We start from the raw sequence: 21,432 nt of genomic DNA on the forward strand, positions 1-21,432 counted from the left end.
CAGTTACTGTTTTTTCTTTAATACTATGTAATTTCTTTTTTGTAGTAGTTTTTTTCATAATATTTCCATTGAATTTCACAACCACATGAATGGTCACTTAAGTGTTAACTGTTTTGTTGATTTCACAGCTTACTAGTATTTCTTCAGTATACCCCATGTTCTCTGGAGTTTTTTGTTCTGATTTATCTCTTTCTTGTGGCTTTTTTCATTACTTGTTTTTAATTGAAAATATGTATTTTTGAATATTTGTCTCTCCCACAAAGAATTTTTTCCTGAAACTTGATTTTAATTAAATGGATATGATCAAACGATTGTTTTTTCAAAGTGTGGTGTATTTTTTGAAAATATTAAAATAGAGCAGGAGAGTGTTCTAATGATTTAATCTTTACAGAGTAATAGCTTGTTGATTTCAAATTTGAATTTTGCTCTTAGTCACCAAGAATAATTATTTTTCTTCTAGGTCTCCCTCTTCTTTCTTCATTCTCTCCTTTTTTCTTCCTCTTAGCCAGTATTAGCTCTGGTTATTGTTTTTTGAGTTTTGGTATTTCCAATGCAAATTGAATCTGTTCTATTGCTACTTTTACTGGTGTCTTGGTAGATATTATAATTTCCACCCATAATCAAATATTCCAGCTGTAAAAGAAGTACCTTCATTCTGAATGTTTTAAAAACCTGAAGGAAGGAAGAGCTTAAAATCAAGGCCCAAGAATGGTGTATTCTTGTTAAGGTTGTCAAAAATAAGTTCATAGGAACAAAGAAAGTTTTTCACATTTATATTTTTCTTTGGGTTTTTTAAAAATTTATTTTTAATTGGAGGATAATTGCTTTACAATATTGTGTTAATCTCTGCCATGTGAAAAGTGAAAGTGTTAGTTGTTCAGCTGTGTCCCACTCTTTGCAACCCCATGGACTGCACATATGATGGGGAGGGAGGGGAGGACAGGGAAGCCTGGCGTGCTGCAGCCTGTGGGGTTGCAAAGAGTGGGACACAACTGAGCGACTAAACAACAAGAGTGTCTTTGACACAGTACTTTTATTTTTAATTGAAGTGTAGTTGACATGCAATGTTATGTTAGTTTCAAATGTATCCCAGGGATTCAACATTTAAATACTTTATGAAAGGATCATCACAATAAATCTGGTAACCACTTGTCCTCATTCAGGGTTACTGTAGTATATTCACCAGATTTCTTATGCTGTACCTCACATGCCGTGACTTTTTTTTTTTAATGACTGGAAGTTTGTGCCTCTTAATTCCCTTCACAGAGTATTTTTCATGTGGCATTTCTCATTAAGGATTATAAACTGCCATGCCTTTCTAGAACACATCCCTGGTGGCCAGTCCCATCCCAGAGTAGAGGAGAAGCCCCCACTTAGGAGCTGACCCAGAAAACAGTAAATCAGGACAGAGCCTCAGCTGAGCAGTGAGTTAAACCAGCCTAGAGAGAGAGAAATCCAGACCAGATAGGCAGTGACAGTAACAGTGGTGGTGTGTGAGAAAGGGCGCCTTCATTTGAAGAATTAGATTTTTCCTTTTGGTTGATATGAAAAACAGTCCTGGTAAGAACAATTTTGTAATAGGTAACATCCTTGAAAGAGACTTGAACCAGAGTTTATCATTGAAATATGATTGATGGGCTATCTCTAGGGAGCTTTGATGAGCTCAGTTAATTACTACTTTGAATTAATTGGACCTTTAAGACCAATATGTCATTACAGAGAGCATTTTAGATATCCAGTACTGTGCAAAGTGACACTAATTAGAAGATGACGTTGTAAATAATTCTAAGATTTTCTAATGTCTTGTTCAATTTTTTAAATGATAATTTTTTCTTCTTTAAAACTTTTAGTATCATCTTACGTAACATGTCTCTCTTACCTTCTTGATTATTCCAAAATAATTGTTCTGTTATACATAGAGCATGTCATAATACATAATTTTGAATTTGTATAAATACAGGACATAGCCTCTGGGGCTATTTGATTGAGAATTTTATTCCTAGATACAAACAGTACAAGCAAACCAGTTTAGGCAATAAAAAGTGGATAAGTGGAAGTAGTCTCAATATTTGAATAAATAAGTTATAACTGTAATTTACCTAATAACAATCACCATTTTTAACAAAAGCTTTCTTTTGAACTTCAAAAAAGCATCTCTATCTGCTTGTATTTCTTCATCCTCTACTCTGTCTGTAACACACTTGGATATAATTCTGTCCCCTATTCCTTTGCTTAGTTACTTAAGATCACCAGTGTTCTTAATGCTAAACCCAGAGCCTTTTTCTGCCTTTCCTGGCTTTCCTTTGGGTCCGTATGACACCGTCAGCCTCTCCTTTCTCTGGCTTCTTTGGGCCTCACTGTCCTCACTTGCTCTTCCCACTCTCTGAACTGCAGCTTCTCGGGATTCTTCACTGCTCCCTTTCCTCAGAGTTGAAGTTTTTGAGTTGAGTTCCGTCTACGTGCTTTCTTCCATTTATTCTCTGCCCCTCTGAGGGCTTCCCTTAACCTTAGCCATCACATCCTCTAACAATTGAGTCCACTTCTGAGCTCAGTTGCTCTCCAGCACAGTAGCTTAAAGAGGTTGTGAGTGCTTTTTTGTCTCTCGGTAGCTGTTTGATCTTACAGATGCTATATGTCACCTCCTCTTATATTTTAAATTTCACTTCCTTTCTTTTAATGCCAATACACTCATGTGTCAAAATTCAGATGCTCTAAAAGGCTATCTGGACTTCCCAGGTGGCTAGTGATAAAGAATTTACCTGCCAGTGTAGGAGACACAGCAGACGCAAATGTGATCCCTGGGTCTGCAAGATCCCCTGGGGAAAAATGGCAACTCATTCAGTTTTTTGCCTGGAGAATCTCATGCACAGAGGAGCCTGGCAGGCTACAGTCCTTGGGGTTGCAAAGAGTCAGACATGACCGAGCACAGCACACAGCAGTAGCAAAAGGCTACATATATAGTAAAATATTTCCCACCTTTCTTCCATCCACTCAGCTCCTTTGCCTGGTGGCAGCCAGTGTCTAATTTCTTATATGTTTTTCCAGAGATATATAAATTCTGTGTAAATCTTTACTGCCATTTTATAGACAAAGAAGTTGAGACTCAAAGATTTCAATAATTGGCTCAGATCACGGAGATGGTAAGCGGCAGAGCCAGAATTCTAATGCAAGCCTTCCAGTTAAAAATCTGCTACATCTCAGATTCCAAATGCCTGGTGGATCTTGCTTTTTGGATTTCATGTCTCCTCCTATTTTCTATTCTTACGCACGTGTTCATTTATCCACATAAATTCTTATAAATGGAACCAACGTTCTCTGGCCATCAGTTTTGAAATGTTGTGATAGTAATTGAATGCTTCTTGTTCATTGCTCGTGCCTCATGTACAGTCTCCTTCCAAGTGTCTCTCCTATTCATCCTCTATTCTCCACTCCTACCCCTGGGTTCTAGCTCAGGCCATCACCAGTGGATGTCTGATTGCTGCCATAAACTACAGGATGGCTCCTTAGCTCTCGACTTTCTTTGTTAACTTGTTCTGTTTACCATTGCCAGAATAATCTTCCCAACACTTTAGATGACATTATTCCTCTCCAGTGGCTTCATTTTTTCTTTCTCATCCTGTTTAAATTATTCTGCCTAACTTTCAAAGCCCTCTAATCTGGCCTAAATATTTCTCTCTCTTAGCCTTCATCCCTTTTGGATACATCTCCTCTTATCACAAATAAGCACTTCATATTCTGCCCTTATTGCCCCAGTTCTTGTTTATATCACCTAGACTGTCTTCCCTTCCAAAAACCTACTTTGTGTCTCAAGTCCATTTCCATGCTTTCCACAGTAGTGTTTGCTGCTGATGGTGTTTTTGTTATTAACTAAGTTTTTCTTTGAATTGAAAAAGTATTGCATTCACATGATATATATATTTTAAAAAAGCAGTTCATAGGTGCACAGTGAGCAAAATATAAGTGTCTTCCATCTCTTCCCTCAAGTGTCCTCTGTAGAGGTGATCACTGTTACTAGTTTCTTAGGTATTCTACCTGAATTTCTTCATCCACATGCAAGCATGTGTACGTCCCATCTTTTTTCTGTACAAATGAAAATAATACTCTGTGCATGTTAAGAATTTTTTATCACTTAAGAGTATATCTGGGAGAATATCTCATATTAGCACACAGATCTACTGCATTCTTTTACCAACTATGTAGTTCAGTTCAGTTCAGTTCAGTCGCTCAGTCTTGTCCTCTCTCTTTATTCCCAGTACTCCATCAGTGGAAGTTAGAGTTGCTTCCAGTATTTTTACTGCTGCTGTTTATATTGCTACATTGACTAGTTTGTTTAAAAGAAAAGAAAAGTTGCCTTAGTCGACATAAATTTCCAAAAGAGGAATTTAAGGGCTCGACAGTGTTTTCTATTTAATGCCAGTTACCAGTCAAAGAAATTTACACCCTTTTCCTCTCTATCAGGGCTTCCCAGGTGGCTCAGTGGTAAAGAAACTGCCTGCCAATGTAGGAGATGGGGATTCGATCCCTGGGTCATTAAGATCCCCTGGAGTAGGAAGTGGCAACCCACTCCAGTATTCTTGCCTGGGAAATCCCATAGACAAAGGAGCCCAGTGGGCTACAGTCCATAGGGTCACCACAGCTGGACGTGACCTGGCAGCTGAGCACACACACACGCACCCTCTGTCCACAGTGTGGTAGAGTGCATTTCCCCATACTGTTTGCAGTGTTATGTATTATTAAATTTTAATCTTGGCCAATCAGATCAGTGAAAAACAACTCTAATTTTAATTTAAAATTTTAAAATTATGAATGAAGTTTTAAAATGTTTGTATAAATGTTTTCTGTGAACTACTGATTTTTCTTTTTGGGTTGTTTGCTGATTTATTAGTAAGAACTTTAAAGATTATTAGACTTTTGTTGACTTTACATGATATGAATTTTTCTTCCAGTGTTGTCAGTTATCATTTTACGTTTTCTTTTGCCTTGTTAACTCTTCGTACTTTTATAGTTTCTTTTGATTTGCCATAAAAAAAGAAAAAAGAATCAAGTTTTATTTTTTCCAGGTGACTGGCCAGTCGACCTTGACTTGTTTGTTACCTGGTCTCTCTGATTTGAAATACCATTATCATATATTAAATTGTGTGTGTAGTGGAGTCTACTTCCGGGACCAGTTCTCTTTCGATTTCTATGGAGTAGGAAAAATTTATTGTATTTCTTCAAATTTATTATATATTTTAATGTTTGATAGGGCTTGTCTTGTCTGTCATTATACTTTGTCAGAATGTTCTGCATATTTTCTGATTTCTATTTTTCCATATGATCTTTAGATAAAGGTTATCTAAGTTCTCCCCTCCCTCCAGTATTTTGTTGACATTTTTACTGGAGTCATATTAAATTTATTGTTTAACTCTTTGTGAAATTTGATTTTTTATTGTTTCCCTAGTCTTTCAGTTTTGTTCATCTTCTAAAACTTGGTGAGAGAATGGGAATTAGTTTAATTTAACAGGACAGTTATTTGACCATATATATATATTGTTATAGAGTCATAAGAGTAAATATCCAGGATGAGCCAACAGTCACTAAGCCAACACTGACATATTCAGGGTTAACTGCAGTGAAAGGAAAACTAGCATCTTGATTTTAGCAATACATCAGAGCACCTAGGTAAGGAGCAGAGGAAGTGACCTGAAATGGCAAAGAACAGAGAGACAGCCCACTCACTTACTAGCTAGATAGAATGCTACACTCTCAATTATTTTTAAATATACATATGTGTGTATATATATACACACACACACATATTCATTTATATTCAGCTAATATTCATCTCTTAGATAAGGTAAATATGTTGGAACTCCTGCTTGTGAGAAGTAAGCAGTACATAATTGATAATGACCTTAATAAAAAGTTCATCATGACATTTTTTTAACAGACTGTATTTTTTAGAACATGTATAGATTTACAGAAAAATGGAGAAGGTAGTACAGAGAACTCCCACATACCCACAACCAGTTTCCCCAGTTATTGGTCTTTTACATGACTGTAGTAGGTTTGTTAAAAATCAGTGAATCAGTACTGAAACATTATTATTATTAACCAAAGCTCATACTCTGTTCTGACTTCTTCAGCTTTTACCCAGTATCTTTTTTTGTTGCTGTTATTCCAGATCCATCTAGGATACAACATTGTCTTCTTAGGTTCCTCTTGACTGTGGCAAGTTTGACTGAAGTATTTTCTTATGGAAGAAAGATACAATTTCTCTGAAAGCTGGAACATTTACAATGAGTAGACAGTTTTAAGGTATATCGATGTTTTAACTTCTGTGTTCCTTTCTCTTTTGCATTTCAGGCACTCTGTGAATGTGCCCTGCAGACTCCTTATGACAGCTTGAAACTCGGGATGCTCTCTGTCCTTGCCACGCTGTCAGGGACCATTGCCGTCAAACATTACTTCAGCATAGCTTCAGGTAAAGAGAAGAAAGGAGATGATATATGGATAACATGCTAATAATCTTTTATTCATGTCATATTTATATTTCAAGTTAAAGCTTTAGAATCAAGAAAGGTTTTAGTTTCTTACTGTTACATGTTAGTAATTTCTTCAAAAATGATTTCTTAACTAATTCCTAAGATAATAAAAGCTTGCATCCTTGATATTAACTCAAGGCTATAGTTTTTCTTGATTTGCCCTTTTTTGCATTGTTATGTGGATGAAATAATATTTTTTGAGAGTGCTTAAAATAGCTGGTTTGCTTTTGTATGTCTCTGACTTAAATTGCCCTTTGGATTTAAGTATCTTTCAAAGGCCAAGTGGTGGTGAATTTTAAAAGCAAATGTCATATGCTTCCTTTTACGCATATGTTATCCTTCTGGAAAATGATTAAAATAAAACTTTGCCTCAGTTCAATAATGCTTTCCTACTTGCCTGTTCAAGATGATTTAACTCCAAAATGCCTTTATTAATGCCTTTTGAGGAGCTTGCTTACATAACACACTTAAGCTTAAAGGTTTTTGTTGTTTGAATGCAAGTTTTGTAGGATCTCTATTGCTTCCTTTTCTAGTTCAGTTCAATTCAGTTCAGTCGCTCAGTCGTGTCCAACTCTTTGCAACCCCATGGACTGCAGCATACCAGGCCTCCCTGTCCACCACCAACTCCCAGAGTTTACTCAAATTCATGTCCATTGAGTTGGTAATGCCATCCAACCATCTCATCCTCTGTTGTCCCCTTCTCCTCCTGCCTTTAATCTTTCCCAACATCAGGGTCTTTTCCAATGAGTCAGTTCTTCACATCAGGTGGCCAAAGTATTGGATCAGCATCAGTCCTTCCAGTGAATATTCAGGACTGACTTCCTTTAGGATAGACTGGTTGGATCTCCTTGCAGTCCAAGGGGCTCTCAAGAGTCTTCTCCAACATCATAGTTCAAAAGCATCAGTCTTTGGCACTCAGCATTCTTTATAGTCCAGTTCTCACATCCATACTTGACTACTGGAAAAACCATTGTTTTGACTAGATGGACTTTGTTGGCCAAGTAATGTCTCTGCTTTTTAATATGTTGTCTAGGTTGGTCATAACTTTTCTTCCAAGGAGCAAGCATCTTTTAATTTCATGGCTGCAGTCACCATCTGCAGTGATTTTGGAGCTCCAAAAAAAAAAAAATCTGTCACTGTTTCCTCTGGTTCCCCATCTATTTGCCATGAAGTGATGGGACCAGATGCCATAGTCTTAGTTTTATGAAGTTGTGCTTTAAGCCAGCTCTATCACTCTTCTCTTTCACTTTCATCAAGAGGCTCTTTAGTTCTTCTTCACTTTCTACCATGAGGGTGTTGTCATCTGCGTAACTGAGGTTATTGATATTTCTCCCGACAATCTTGATTCCAGCTTGTGTTTCTTCCAGCCCAGCATTTCTCATGATGTACTCTGCCTGTAAGTTAAATAAGCAGGGTGACAGTGTATAGCCTTGACGTACCCCTTTCCCGATTTGAAACGAGTCTGTTGTTCCATGTCCAGTTCTAACTATTGCTTCCTGACCTGCATACATATTTCTCAAGAGGCAGGCCAGGTGATCTGATATTCCTGTCTCTTTAAGAATTTTCCACAGTTTGTTGTAAATAGCCAATAAAGCAGAAGTAGATGTTTTTCTGGAACTCTCTTGCTTTTTCAATGATCCAACAAATGTTGGCAGTTTGATCTCTGGTTCCTCTGCTTTTTCTAAATCCAGTTGAACATCTGGAAGTTCAGGGTTCACGTCCTGTTGAAGCCTTGCTTGGAGAATTTTGAGCATTACTTTACTAGCATGTAGTTACTCTGAATTGAATTAATTAAGGAACTGCATTATGCATTTGTCTTTTTTATGGCTTCACAGCATATAAACTCACTTATTGGGTAAGGGAAATTCCCCACCATATAAGTCTTGGTAGGAAGCTGTAAAGACCTGATGCTCTATTGCCAAGGCTCCTGCCATCTAGGATGCACACAGCAGTCTGCACTCAACTAATCATTTTCATACTGGAGAATAAATTGGAAGGCATTGACAGCAAGAAGTAGTGATATCTGAGAATCCATTCTGATGATACTGCAATGACCGCAGCAGTATCCCGTTTCCAGGGTACATTGTAGCAGGGACGTTTGCCGTATCTGGTCCTTTGGCAGCAACGTAAGCTGTGGCAGCAAGCAGCAGTAACAGCAGTGATCATGTCTTCACTGGGCTAATTCTATGCATGCTTTGGGCTATCGCCTTTGGTTGGTCTCTAGCCTCAGCTTATTCCTATCCATCTTTTGAACTTAGTTTTCCAGCCTTTTCAATAATTGTGTGAGGTACCTCTGTATTAGTTATCTATTGCTACATATTAAATCAAAACTCTGTGGCTTGAAACCACTGTTGTCTGCCATCTTGACCAGACTGGATGGTCTGAAATGGCCTCATTCACCAGCTATAGGTCGGAAAGACTTTCACCTGAGGCACTGTGGTTCTCCTCCTTCTGACTCTGGCAGTCCAGCTTGGGCCTGTTGACATCACGTTCTTAGGGTTCTGCTGCTGCCGTCAAGTCGCTTCAGTCATGTCCGACTGTGTGACCCCATAGACAGCAGCCCACCAGGCTCCTCTGTCCCTAGGATTCTCCAGGCAGGAACACTGGAGTGGGTTGCCATTTCCTTCTCCAATGCATGTTTGCATGCTAAGTCGCTTTAGTCGTGTCTGACTCTTTGTGATCCTATGGACAGGAGCCCACCAGGCTCCTCTGTCCACGGGATTCTGTAGGGAAGAGTCCTGGAGTAGGTTGCCATTCTAGCAGCACCCAAAAGAAGGCAAGCCACCAACATATGAGCACTTTTTTAGCCTTTTGCTTGCACATGTTTTTTAATGTCTCATTGGTCAAAGCAAGTCGCATGGCCAAGCCCAGACAGGTGGAGAAATAAACACCTGCTGATGCAAGGAATTGGAAAATTACATTGCAAAGGGGCATGCCTACAAGAGATGAGAGAAGTTATCACAGTGTTTTTTTTTAAATCAACAATTTAAAAAAATCAATGATCTATTTATACTCATTGTGTTTCCAATAAATTCTTTTTTCTACATAAATCAGCCAATCTCAGTTTATTGTTTTTCAGTCACCCAGTTGTGTCTGACTCTTGGCAGCCCTGTGGACTGCAGCACGGCAGGCTTCCCTGTCCTACTCCATCTCCCGGAGTTTGCTCAAACTTGTGTCCATTGAGTCAGTGATGCCATCCAAACATCTCATGCTCTGTTGCCCCTTCTCTTGCCCTCAATCTTTCCCAGCATCAGGGACTTTTCCAGTGAGTCGGCTGTTCGCATCAGAGTATTCAGGGTTAAGTTCCATTAAAATTTATTGGTTTGATCTTGCTGTCCAAGGGACTTTAAGGAGTCTTCTCCAGCTTACAGTTAATATCCTTCACTCCTATCACACGCTGAAAGAGCAGCAGTAGGCAAAGTATTAATTTTATCTTACAGTTTATAGGAGCCCTCCCTTACGAGGTCCTTTGTATGAGTACCTATTAAGTGAGGCACATGCATAAAAGCTGCAAGTATTGGATCTGAGGCTCCCAGGGCTTCAGTGGTGTCCAGAGTCACAGCTGTGAAGCACGCGAGCCCAAGGGCTCTGTCTTGGGATTTTTTTCTATACTAAACTGACCTAGATACAAGATGTCTTTCTTTTTCTTTATTTTCTAATTCCAAAGACCTTTGTAAGTGTGTCAGGTTATAACATTCAAGCACTTCACAAGCTAGATATTTTCTTTGTCCTTTTTTAAAATTTTGTTAAATTGTAATTTGTATATGGAATTAAGCAAACAGCTTAAACAACCAGACTAGGTAATGCTCACAAGAAATAAATGTCAGGTATTTTCTAAAGTCAGATTATTTCCATAACTAATAGTGAATATTTAAGTGTATTTTCATTGATTAGAGTTTTAGTATAACCAGATAAACAGTTTGTAAAACAGACTTAAATTTAGTGTGTCTAAATTATCCCTAACAAATGGGCCTTAAGCATCTAATATGTTCAGTATCACACATACCTAAGAAACATGCAAATTAAAGCAACACTGAAATATTTTTCTAATCCATCAGTTTGGCAAAGATCCAGAAGTTTGATAATATGTTGACAAGGGGGTGGCTAATCAAAAGCTACTCTCATTCACTGCTGGTGGGAATGTAAATTGTTAAACTTCAGCATAGGTAATTTGGAAGTACTCATCAAAATTATAAGTGAAAAACATAGAGAAATTCCACTTCTTGGAATTTATCCTACTAATTTAGTCTCACATTTGAAAAATGATATGTACATGGTTATTCATAGCATCATTAATGTAGTAGCAAAATATTGTCCATCATTGGAGATGGAGTAGCATAAGAAGGTCCATCAATAGGGAACTCATTAAAGAAATTAAGATACAAAACTGCAGTAGCAATCGGTGCAGCTTACTAAAAAGAATATATGGCATGGAATAACCTCCATGACATAATGTCTGGGGGAAATAAAGCAGGATGCTCAGCAGTGTTTAAAACAGGAAAAAAGAAAGGATTGTGCTTACAAATGTGTAGACTCTTTAGAATGATACACAAGAGATATAACCTTAGGTGTTTGAGGAAGACTTTTCACTCAGTAACTTTTTACCTTTTTCCTACTATTGGTTGAACTTTTCGAACCAAGTAAATTATCTTACAAAATTATTTCTAAATAAAAAAACTAAAAATAATAATTTTATCCCTGAAACAATTGACACAGAAAAATGCTCACAAATATTATATTTTAAAGGCAGAATATTGACAGTATCTACTTATCCTGATTATGAATTTTAAAGTTATAATTGTATGCATAGGGAAAAGATTTTTTTTAAGTACTACAGAAAGCTAATAATAAGGTTATGCTGGTTTGTGAGTTTAGAGACTTTTTTATTTCCTGTTTTTTTTCCCCCAAGTTTTCTTTGACATCTCAGTGAGAAAAAAAAAGGAAAAAACAAGTTAAAAACATTTGTGAATTTATAGATGAGTTGTCATTGTCCATATTACATGTACAAGGGAAAAAATGGAGAAAATTACAATTTCCATTGTTTTGTGAAAAAAAATCCTTTCACATGTTTTGCCTATCAGAAAAACACTGAGGCCTTACCTACGCTAGTAGTTTTATGTTAAACTGGAAATCAGTAAGGTGACCATATGTCCCAGACTACCTGGGATAGTCTTGGTTTATGCCTGTTGTTATTAGTAATAGTGTCCCCTTCAAACCTCAAAAAGGGTGATTGCCCTCAGTGTAAAAGGTTATAGTTGATAGGAATCATGGAAAAATAAACAGGGCAAAGAAAGACAGGAATGAAAGACCCTGCTGAGAAGCTGAATTAGCTTTAATCTTCAGATTCTTCTTGATGCTAAACTCACCTATAACTGAGAGCTTCTCTGCTATAAATAAAAACATTCACAGCATAAACCTTATGTTACAGAATTTCAAGTGTGATTTTTAACTGTAGGATAGAACTTAACGTATAAAGCACAAAGCTGGTGCATAACTAACAAGTTTATATGACCTCGGTGGCAAGATGCTTAAGATCTTTAGGCTTCAATTTCTTCTGTAAAAATAGTATTGAATCAGAAGATCTCCAAGTCCTTGGTAGCTCTAAAATTATAAATTCTTACATAAACCTTTTGCAGTATAACTACATGCCAGCAATTGAGCAAACTTAAAATTTTTGTTTCTCTTTTCTCCTCTTGAATGGAAGGTTTTTAATCTGGCAAGAAGCCTTGTAATGATTCTGTTTTAATGAGAATCCGTTTGAATGCCCAAGATACAGTCTTGGCTTTTGGTGTGTTTCTTAGTCAATTTTTATTAATATTTCAGTGGGGGGAGCCTGGAAAATCCCATGGACAGAGGAGCCTGGAAGGCTGCAGTCCATGGGGTCGCTGAGGGTCGGACACGACTGAGCGACTTCCCTTTCACTTTTCACTTTCCTGCATTGGAGAAGGAAATGGCAACCCACTCCAGTGTTCTTGTCTGGAGAATCCCAGGGATGGGGAGCCTGGTGGGCTGCTGTCTGTGGGGTCGCACAGAGTCGGACATGGTTGAAGCGACTTAGCAGCAGCAGCAGTATTATGTTAATTTTAGATCTTAATCATTAGAAAACTATTTAGTATATACTTATTCTAAGTATGTGAACAGGAGAAAAAGGGATGGTTTTGTATATTGAGCATAGGGTTGAGGTAGAAAATTTTGTTGAAATTCATTGTTAGAGATTTTCTTTTGAAAATGATAAAAAATGAACCTATAAAATGAACTGCTTTTGAACTGTGTAAATTAATTAAATCTGCCCTACTTTTCTTTGCTTGCTTAGGAAATGTGGCTTCGTCCCCTAGATCCTCTGATTTAGTCAAATTAGCCCAAGAGTGCTGTTACCATAATAACAGGGGCATTGCAGCTCATGGAGTGAGAGTCCTAACTAATATAACTGTATCTTGTCAAGAAAAAGGTAAGTTTGATCAAGACTGATACTATGTATGAACTTTCAGATTGGAGTTTCACCAGAGTCCTGTTTGTATTTCATTTTTTAATCCCTTATTAGTTTTAGGCTGTGTGCTTTTATCTATTAGTCACCTCCTCCTGAATGTTCTTAGGGCATATTTTCTCAAAACTACCTAATTCTTTGGGAAAACGAAATGAGGATCTTGGGATTGGGAGTGCAGAACTGAAAGGTTTTACGGAGCATTGCCCATCTCCTCCTATGGCTTTACCTTTGCTCGTATGATGCTATGGATAGAGGCTGCTTATAACTATCCAGTGATTATCAGTTTGTTCACTTGTTTAAAAAAAACTAGAAAATTTAGGGGAGAAAAAGCATACAAAGTTATTGAGAGGCTTAAGTAACAGATAGTTTTCACCTAGGGGGAAAATGAATTAACAGAGCAATGTAAGTTAAACTGTCATGGAATTTATCTCTACGTATCTATAGCATTAAATGACTTGCATAGTCAAGAAGGATGTGCATAGAAAATAATGCATATATTTTATTGTATTCTTAACATCTTTTGACCTAAACAAATTCATGCTGGTGTTCAAAAACAGGAATGCGTTCTGGATGTTTCATCTGTTTCAGTGCTTATTTTGATCTTTGTTAAGAATCAGCAGTCCCTCTTATCCCCACTAGGCTTCAGCACTGCTTGTGACTAGTACCTTTGTTTTCCCAGCACCTTGATCTTCACCAGACATTGTTTGCCAAGCTCTTACACTGACTCAAAAGGCATTTAAGTTGTTTGTTCATTCTGATTTCAATAACTCAATTTTTGGCATAGTAATAAGCATCATCTACCATGTAACACAGAAAATTGCTCTGTATTCTCAAAGTTGACATATGTTAATATTAACCTAAATGTGGTTTTATACACATAGACACACACACACACACACACACAGAACTTCAGAGAAATTTTAGCTCAAAAGTAGTGAAAAGATGATATAGTACTGGTATTACATGAGACATCTAGAGGGTTCATTTCTTTATGATCTGACTTAAAACACTAGTAAGATGAAGTGGGATCTTGATTATTTCTAGAAAGCATTTCTACTTCAATGAGAAGGTTGCATCCTAGGTAAAAATGGACCTGCATAATGTTAGGCTAGTTTGGAAGATTTGACACACACCATGTCGATACATGGTTTGCTGTACTTAGTATCTTTCTTAGCTAAGCTGTTTGGTATTTTCTTGTCCTGAATGTTTTTTTCTTCTGTGTGCATCTGTGTGTGTGTATGTAATCTTCTCTACTTGACCATTAAAGACACAGTATTTTTCCTCTAGACCTTTTGGCACTGGAACAAGATGCTGTCTTTGGCCTGGAATCCCTTCTGGTGCTTTGTAGTCAAGATGATAGCCCAGGTGCTCAAGCCACTTTAAAGGTAAAAACATCAGCTCTTTTTATATAATGCCTGTTTTCATTGCCAGAAGTGTAGATTGCCAGTCTCTCTGTAAAGGGTCAGATAGTAAATATTTTAAGCTTTGCAGACAATGCACTTTTTGTCACAACTATTCAGTTCTGCTATTATAGGGAAAAAATAGCCATGGACAATTTTTTTTTTTTTTCAAGAGAAGGGTTAATGGTATGACTATGTTCTGGTAAAATTTTATTTGCATAAACAGGCAGGATTTGGTCCAAGTGCAAGAGTTTGTCAGCCTCTGGCTTAAACAAATATTTGCCCTTGATCTTCACTTTCAAAGCTAGTATTTTGACTGTTATTATTCCGAAAGACAGATGAAGTTAAAATTTGATTTTGGCCTATTTTGCCATCAGTTGAAAGTATTTATTAAGCTGTAATAGATATGTATGATGATCCTAGATAATGTAAAGCAAAGTTAAACAGACAGAGCTCCTGTACTTTTGCAAGTTTTATAATCCGAGGTAACACTGATAAGGTCACAAAGAACTAATGAAATTACTGAAATAAATGTGTAAGTGTATATTAGTTTATACAGTATAGAAGCCCTAGTTTTAATCCACTCACCTAACTATCATCTTAGAGGTATTTAAACATTTTAAGGTGAAATGAGACTATTATTGGAGTTAAACATGAAATGTAATATTTGATGGCACAAAATAATTAAGAAAAGTAGGACCAATAGAAATAAAAGGCTGTTAGACATTGGAGAATGTAAGAACTATAGCTTGTTTAAGGTATAGTTTGAGAAAAATCATGACTTATTTTAGCATGTTAAGAAAAGGTATGATGTGGTTATAATGATGAATAATACAGATGCTGGTACTGTTAAATAGAAGCTGATAATCAAGAGGTGGTGAAGGAAATAGGCCCCATGTGATTGGCAAATCCCCAGAATCCCTGTGGGACCACAAGACCTTTTTTTGTGCCTACCAACAACCTTGATTCTTCCTAGTAACTTTAACTTTCTTTAAAGCTTCACTTCATACCTTCTAAATGTAACTAGTCCACTTTCTATTCAATATACAGATTGCTCTGAACTGTATGGTGAAGTTGGCCAAGGGCAGGCCCCATCTCAGCCAGTCCGTGGTTGAGACCTTGTTGACTCAGCTGCATAGCGCTCAGGACACTGCCCGCATCCTGATGTGCCACTGCCTGGCCGCCATTGCCATGCAGCTGCCCGTGCTGGGCGATGGCATGCTTGGTGACCTTGTGGAACTCTACAAGGTGATCGGACGATCAGCCACAGACAAGCAACAGGAGCTTCTGGTAAAGAGCTACTTTTCAGACCTCCTGTGGATGAATGGGTTCCGGTCTAGGGAGGATTATCAGTAATCCAGGAAGACAGCAGGTTAAAATAATTAGCTAAGACCAAGAGCATGCTGAAGTGAAAATAGGCTGGGGAGCTGGAGCTTTTTGCTGTTTCCACTTTAGGTATAGAAAGCCCTGTTTAGTTCACATGTAAAACTGCTTTCTTCCTAAGCCCTGTCAAATCAGTTTAGTGTAGCCAAAACCTTCAATCTGATATTTTTGCTTTTTTACAAAGGACAAAATGAAACTGAAGCGTTTGTTTTTATTTTTTTCCTCTTTTTTACAAAGCAAATAAATAATGAACCAAACCCTGTTTTGTCCTTCCAAAAATATAAGTAAAATGACCTAGTGATATCAGCGACCATAAGAGGAATTAAATCAGTTCCTCTTTGCCAGTCCAGGACCTCTTTAGCTGTTGAGGATCCAGTTTGGGTTTCAATGCAGTCCTGGGGTTGGAAAAGGTAAGGCGTGGAAGGCGTGGAAGTTGTGTAATAATGTTGACTTGAAAGTTCTCCAGGGCTGAGAGTAGACTGGATGCTAAATAGGCATAAATTGGAATTAAGCTTCAAAGTAGCCTCTCCATATTGTTTGTGGTCATTTGATTATATGGCTTGGGAAAAAGCCTAGTGAAATTACTTACTCAAGCCCATTTTATGTTTAATCCTGCAGGGGGCATTATGTAAAAGATCGCCCCCATCTCATCATTTGCTGTCAGGAAAGGTTACCCTGATGTCTTAAGTGGCAGTGGTCGTGGAAACCATGCATTTATCGCAGTATGTATGGATCCTTATATGTGTTGGCTTTGGAATACTGAGGAGCAGGTAGCCAAGTCTGCTTTTCATTGAAGCAGCATTTTCAACTAATGTTCTTTATCCCTTTTTTTTTGTTTAGTACTATTTTAAAAGCAGCTTTAAATTATGACAGGAAATATTCAAAAACACATCAGGAATAATATGATGAGAGGTCTTACATCCGTCACTTAGTTTAAGAAAAAAGTGTTGCTAGTACAGTTGACTTGTACCTGCCTATGTATCTCCATGATGGTATCTTCTTCCTTCCTGTCAGGATAGGTAACCACTATCCCAAAACTGGGGTTTGTCATTCCCATACATATTGTTCTATATTTACTGCCTTAGTATATATCCTACGTGATGTGCAAGATTTTTTGTATGTTTTAACTTTATATGTTATCGCACTACATGTGATCTTTTGCATTTTTCCTGTTTTATGTGAGTCTGTATTGATTCTATATTGGTAAGAGTATTTCTGGTTTATCCATTTCACTGCTCTATAGTTTTTCATTGTGTGATTTTAGTAATATCATAGTTTGTCCATATAATTGGGCATTGTTTCTAATTATTTGCTGTTATACACAATGTTCTGAGTAATGGAATAAAGTGGAAATTTAGTAAGTGTCAAAGGAAGACAAATGTTGTTATTTTTCAGTAGGCTCTAACTAGCGTTTCACCCTTCTGGGTAAAGTTATCTATAACACTGGATAGAGTCAACAATTCTCTTGACTTTGTTCTTGCTCGATGCTAGGTGAGCTTGGCCACTGTGATTTTTGTAGCCAGTCAGAAAGCACTGTCTGCTGAAGTGAAGGCGGTAATAAAGCAGCAGCTTGAAAGCGTTTCCAATGGATGGACTGTCTACCGGATTGCCAGACAGGCATCCCGAATGGTGCGTACTGTCCTTCTGTGCGAGCTGGGTTGTTGACAAGGGCAGATTACGAACCTTTAGGCTGTGTGATTGTTCCTCCTAGTCAGAACTAAAGATGAAGGTGGAAGTACTTTTTAGTCATGGGATTAAAAGATGATGAAGGAAAGGACGTAATTTTTAACATATACACATGAGAACAATGTATACATTGTTAGGGAGAGATTCCACCGGAATTCCAGAAATAGGAGCTTTCCGGCTGTAGGTTGTTAGCAGCGCTTTCAGTTTACCGTGTACTCTCGGAAACACAGCTCCTTCCCGCTTGTGTTTCTCTCCTCCCCTTTCAGCTTCCCACATCTTTCTTCCCTTTTTCTCTCCCACCTTATCATTCTTATACTGGGCAGGAGAGTGAGCATCCCTCGCCCCCAGGCATTAACAGGCATTCACATCCCCCCTCAACTCCCTCCCTCTCCGTCAGTCATTTCCCGAGGGCACAGTAATACTTGATGGAACTTAACTGGACTTCTCCCCCACCCCACTAAATAGCTCATACGAAAATGACATACAATAAGAATTTATACTTTCTAAATCTTGAACTAGAAATTCTAGACTGGGTCTAAAATTCTAGACCCAGGTTATAGATAACGCCATTCATTTTTTCTTTGGAACTGTTTTGGTACAGAACTTCAGGCATTATGTTACATAAAAGCAGCTCAGCATATTTTCTCTGAAGAACTACTTTGACGGAGTCTGACACAGTTATATAATGTGAGGAATGATTGCTAAAACTTTATCCAAGGTTTGAATTTCTCTTTTAGCTGCTACATCAACCAATTCAAGTGTAAGAATCTCATCATGCCCCTCCATTTCTCCCTCCCCCCACTTTTTTTTTTAGGGTAATCATGACATGGCCAGAGAGCTTTATCAGAGTTTGCTGACTCAGGTTGCCTCAGAACATTTCTACTTCTGGCTGAATAGTTTGAAGGAGTTCTCACATGCAGAACAGTGCCTCACTGGGTTACAAGAAGAGAATTATAGTTCAGCACTTTCTTGCATTGCTGAGTCTTTAAAATTCTACCACAAAGGGATTGCTTCCTTAACAGTAAGTGCGCTTAATTCTCCTTTGGTGACGATTACTTGTGAGAACGATTTCTCTTTTCTTTTGGGGCTATTCTCTTTTAATCTTGAAAAATTTGCTGATACACATACATTTGGCGGTATTAAAATGATGAATAGGATCTGGAAGTAGATCAGTAACCCCTCCCTAACTTTTTACTGTTCCTAGATTGATGAACATTTATCATTTTGTTTTATCAAGTATCAGGTACACAGGTGAAGAGAATTGCTGAATCCATACAGGAGGGATAACTGAAGGTGGGATTCCCCCTTTCCAGACTCTTAGTAAGACCCCAACCTGGATCACTACTGTTGTCAAATGTGAACCCTCCACCTCATCTCATACCTGGGAGCTACTTACTAGAGTTTCTTATTTTGTAAATTAAGAAGAAATTATCTAGGATGCCAGTATCTCACCTTTTATCCCTCTGTGATGTCTTCCCATTCCAAATTAACAATCAGCCAGCTACTACCATTTCAGTTTTTTTTTCTGCCAAGAAAGAAAGAGGGGTACAGAGAGAGCAGATCCTTAACATTTTCTTGAAACCAGTTCTTTTCCTTAAGTAAGTACCTGTTTCCTAAAATGTGCATTTTATATATTAATGCAAGGACTTTTTCCCCTGAAGAGTGTAAAGTTTGTGTAATCACCATTAAGCATCTTCAAAGTATTGTCACTTGACTTTAAAAATTATATGTATATAGATGGGGCCATAAAACTTTTGGTACCTGTTTTATATTTATCACATAATCTAAAATGTTTTTCATGGTGAGCCATTCAAAGAGAAGTGTTGCAAACAGAACAGAGAACAAACAGATGTCACAAGAGACAGACTGTTCAGATAACTGTGGGTGCATATCTTTTGAGGAATGATTTTAGGGGGCTGGGATTGATTGACTGCTGTTTTAAAACAGGAATATAGGTGTGGCTCCCCTCCATTTTAAGGGGTAGCATTGACTTCTGTGGTTCTCTTCCCTTGACTATCCTGGGAAAAGATTGTTGTTGCCTATATCAGGCTATTAAATACCTCAGAAAATCTAAAAGTACTGTTACTGTCTCTAGTAAGTAGAATTATTTCATTTTCTAGTTGATGTAGAGCAGAAAATTGTTAATCATTTAGTGCAGTGAATGATAGGAACTGTGATATAGGCTAACAAAATAGTGAGCCAGGTAGAATTAATATTATGAAAAAAATCTTATTGAATACTTAATAGTCCTAATGATTTGTGTGGTATGTGTGTTTAATGAGGTTTGGCAGTAATTAAGAAGTGAATTCCGATATAGGAAGAAAGCAGCCAATTGACAGACAAAAGACCCTTGTCTTAGCCTCTGTTCTGCAATTAACACATTGTGACCTAAGGCAGGTTATTGATCTTCAAATCATCTTTTGATGGAGTTCCTTTATTCAGCAAACTGTGAGCACTTGCTATGTGCCAAACACTGCTTTGAGGATAAAAGAATCAGGAAATAATTCTTCACTTGAGAGTAGTCTCAAGAGGAAGGAAGTATAAGCCTAAACAATCATTTGGAACTTCTCACATTTCTGATTATAAGTACTATACTATCACAGTTTGGGGTGTTTTTTGTTGTTGTTTTGTTTTTTAAGATTTTTAGACAAGTGTGAATTTGATGATAGCTTTCTGTCTTTTTAACAGAGATGATTTGAGCATGTGCTTAGTTGCTCAGTCGTGTCCAACTCTTTGCGACCCCATGCACTGTTGCCCACCAGGCTCTTCTGTCCATGGGATTTTCCAGACAAGAATGCTGCAGTGGGTTGCCATGCCCTCCTCCAGGGTATCTTCCCCACCCAGGGATCGAACCCAGGTCTCCCACATTGCAGGCAGATTCTTTACATCTGAGCCACCAGGGAATCCCAAGAATACTGGAGTGGGTAGTTCCCTCCTCTAGGGAAACTTTCTGACCCAGGAATCGAACTGGGGTCTCCTGCATTGCAGGTGGATTCTTTACCAGCTGAACGACCAGGGAAGCCTAATTGCCCTTTTGTTCCTTGACACATGAAGGAACATGTCAGCTGTGATGATTATGCTTTTTAAACCTTCTTCAACCAAACTAAACAGAAGTTAAGAATTCTGTGCTTGTTGGAGGTGCTATAGCAATGTTGGGTGTCTGATTTCCCAGTAGAGTGATTAATGATAGTTACCTTGCTTCTTAGGAATAAAATTCATAGAAAGTGTTTGTATCAGCTTTCTGTGCTGTGTAACAAATTACCACAAATTTAGTGGCTTAAAACAGGACCCATTTATTGTTTACTGTTTTACCATTTGCATGAGTCAGAAGTCCAGGCATGACTTAACTGGGTTCCCTGCTCATGTTGTCACAGAGTTGCGGTCCAGGTGTCAGCCAGGGCCAGTCTTGTCTGGGACTTGGGTGCAGGGTCCCCTTCTAAACTCATGTAATTGTTGGCAGGATTCATGTCCTCACAGCTGTGAGACTTGTGGAAGCCTCAAGCCCAGAAGGAACATCTCTTACCTTCAAGACTTTGTTTTAATGGACTCACCTGATGAGGAGTGATCTACCCAGAATAATCTTCCTTTTGATGAGTATAAAGTCAGATCATTAGGGACCTAAATTACATCCTCACAATCTATTACTTTTTCTATATTCCATTAATTAGAAGCAAGTTACAGGTTCTATCCACACTTTAAGGGAGATTACACAAGTTTTGGAGACTGGGATGAGAGTGGGAAAGCATGATTAGAGGAACCATTTTAGCAATCTGCCTACAGATGGTGGGTCTTTATTTTTTACCTTATTAAATATTGAATAGGTATTATATCTATATATTATATAGGGTGTATAAAGATATCAAATATCCAAGTATAAACTTATATGCAAAGTACATCATGAGAAATGCTGGGCTGGAGGAAGCACAAACTGGAATCAAGATTGCCGGCAGAAATC

At 37.8% G+C, this 21,432-nt stretch overlaps 1 protein-coding gene across 1 annotated transcript in view; it reads left to right on the forward strand.

Annotated features, from left to right (window-relative positions):
• INTS7 (integrator complex subunit 7) overlaps positions 1-21,432 on the forward strand; it is a 79,540-nt gene that overhangs the window by 34,081 nt on the left and 24,027 nt on the right. The window contains exons 8-13 of the mRNA XM_069544210.1: positions 6,346-6,463; positions 12,838-12,972; positions 14,296-14,393; positions 15,459-15,698; positions 17,283-17,420; positions 18,292-18,498. Coding sequence (XP_069400311.1) covers positions 6,346-6,463; positions 12,838-12,972; positions 14,296-14,393; positions 15,459-15,698; positions 17,283-17,420; positions 18,292-18,498 — 936 coding nt within the window. The remainder of the gene's footprint in view (positions 1-6,345; positions 6,464-12,837; positions 12,973-14,295; positions 14,394-15,458; positions 15,699-17,282; positions 17,421-18,291; positions 18,499-21,432) is intronic.

This window comes from Ovis canadensis, chromosome 12 (assembly GCF_042477335.2).
Source record: "Ovis canadensis isolate MfBH-ARS-UI-01 breed Bighorn chromosome 12, ARS-UI_OviCan_v2, whole genome shotgun sequence".
In the NCBI taxonomy this organism is placed as follows: domain Eukaryota; kingdom Metazoa; phylum Chordata; class Mammalia; order Artiodactyla; family Bovidae; genus Ovis; species Ovis canadensis.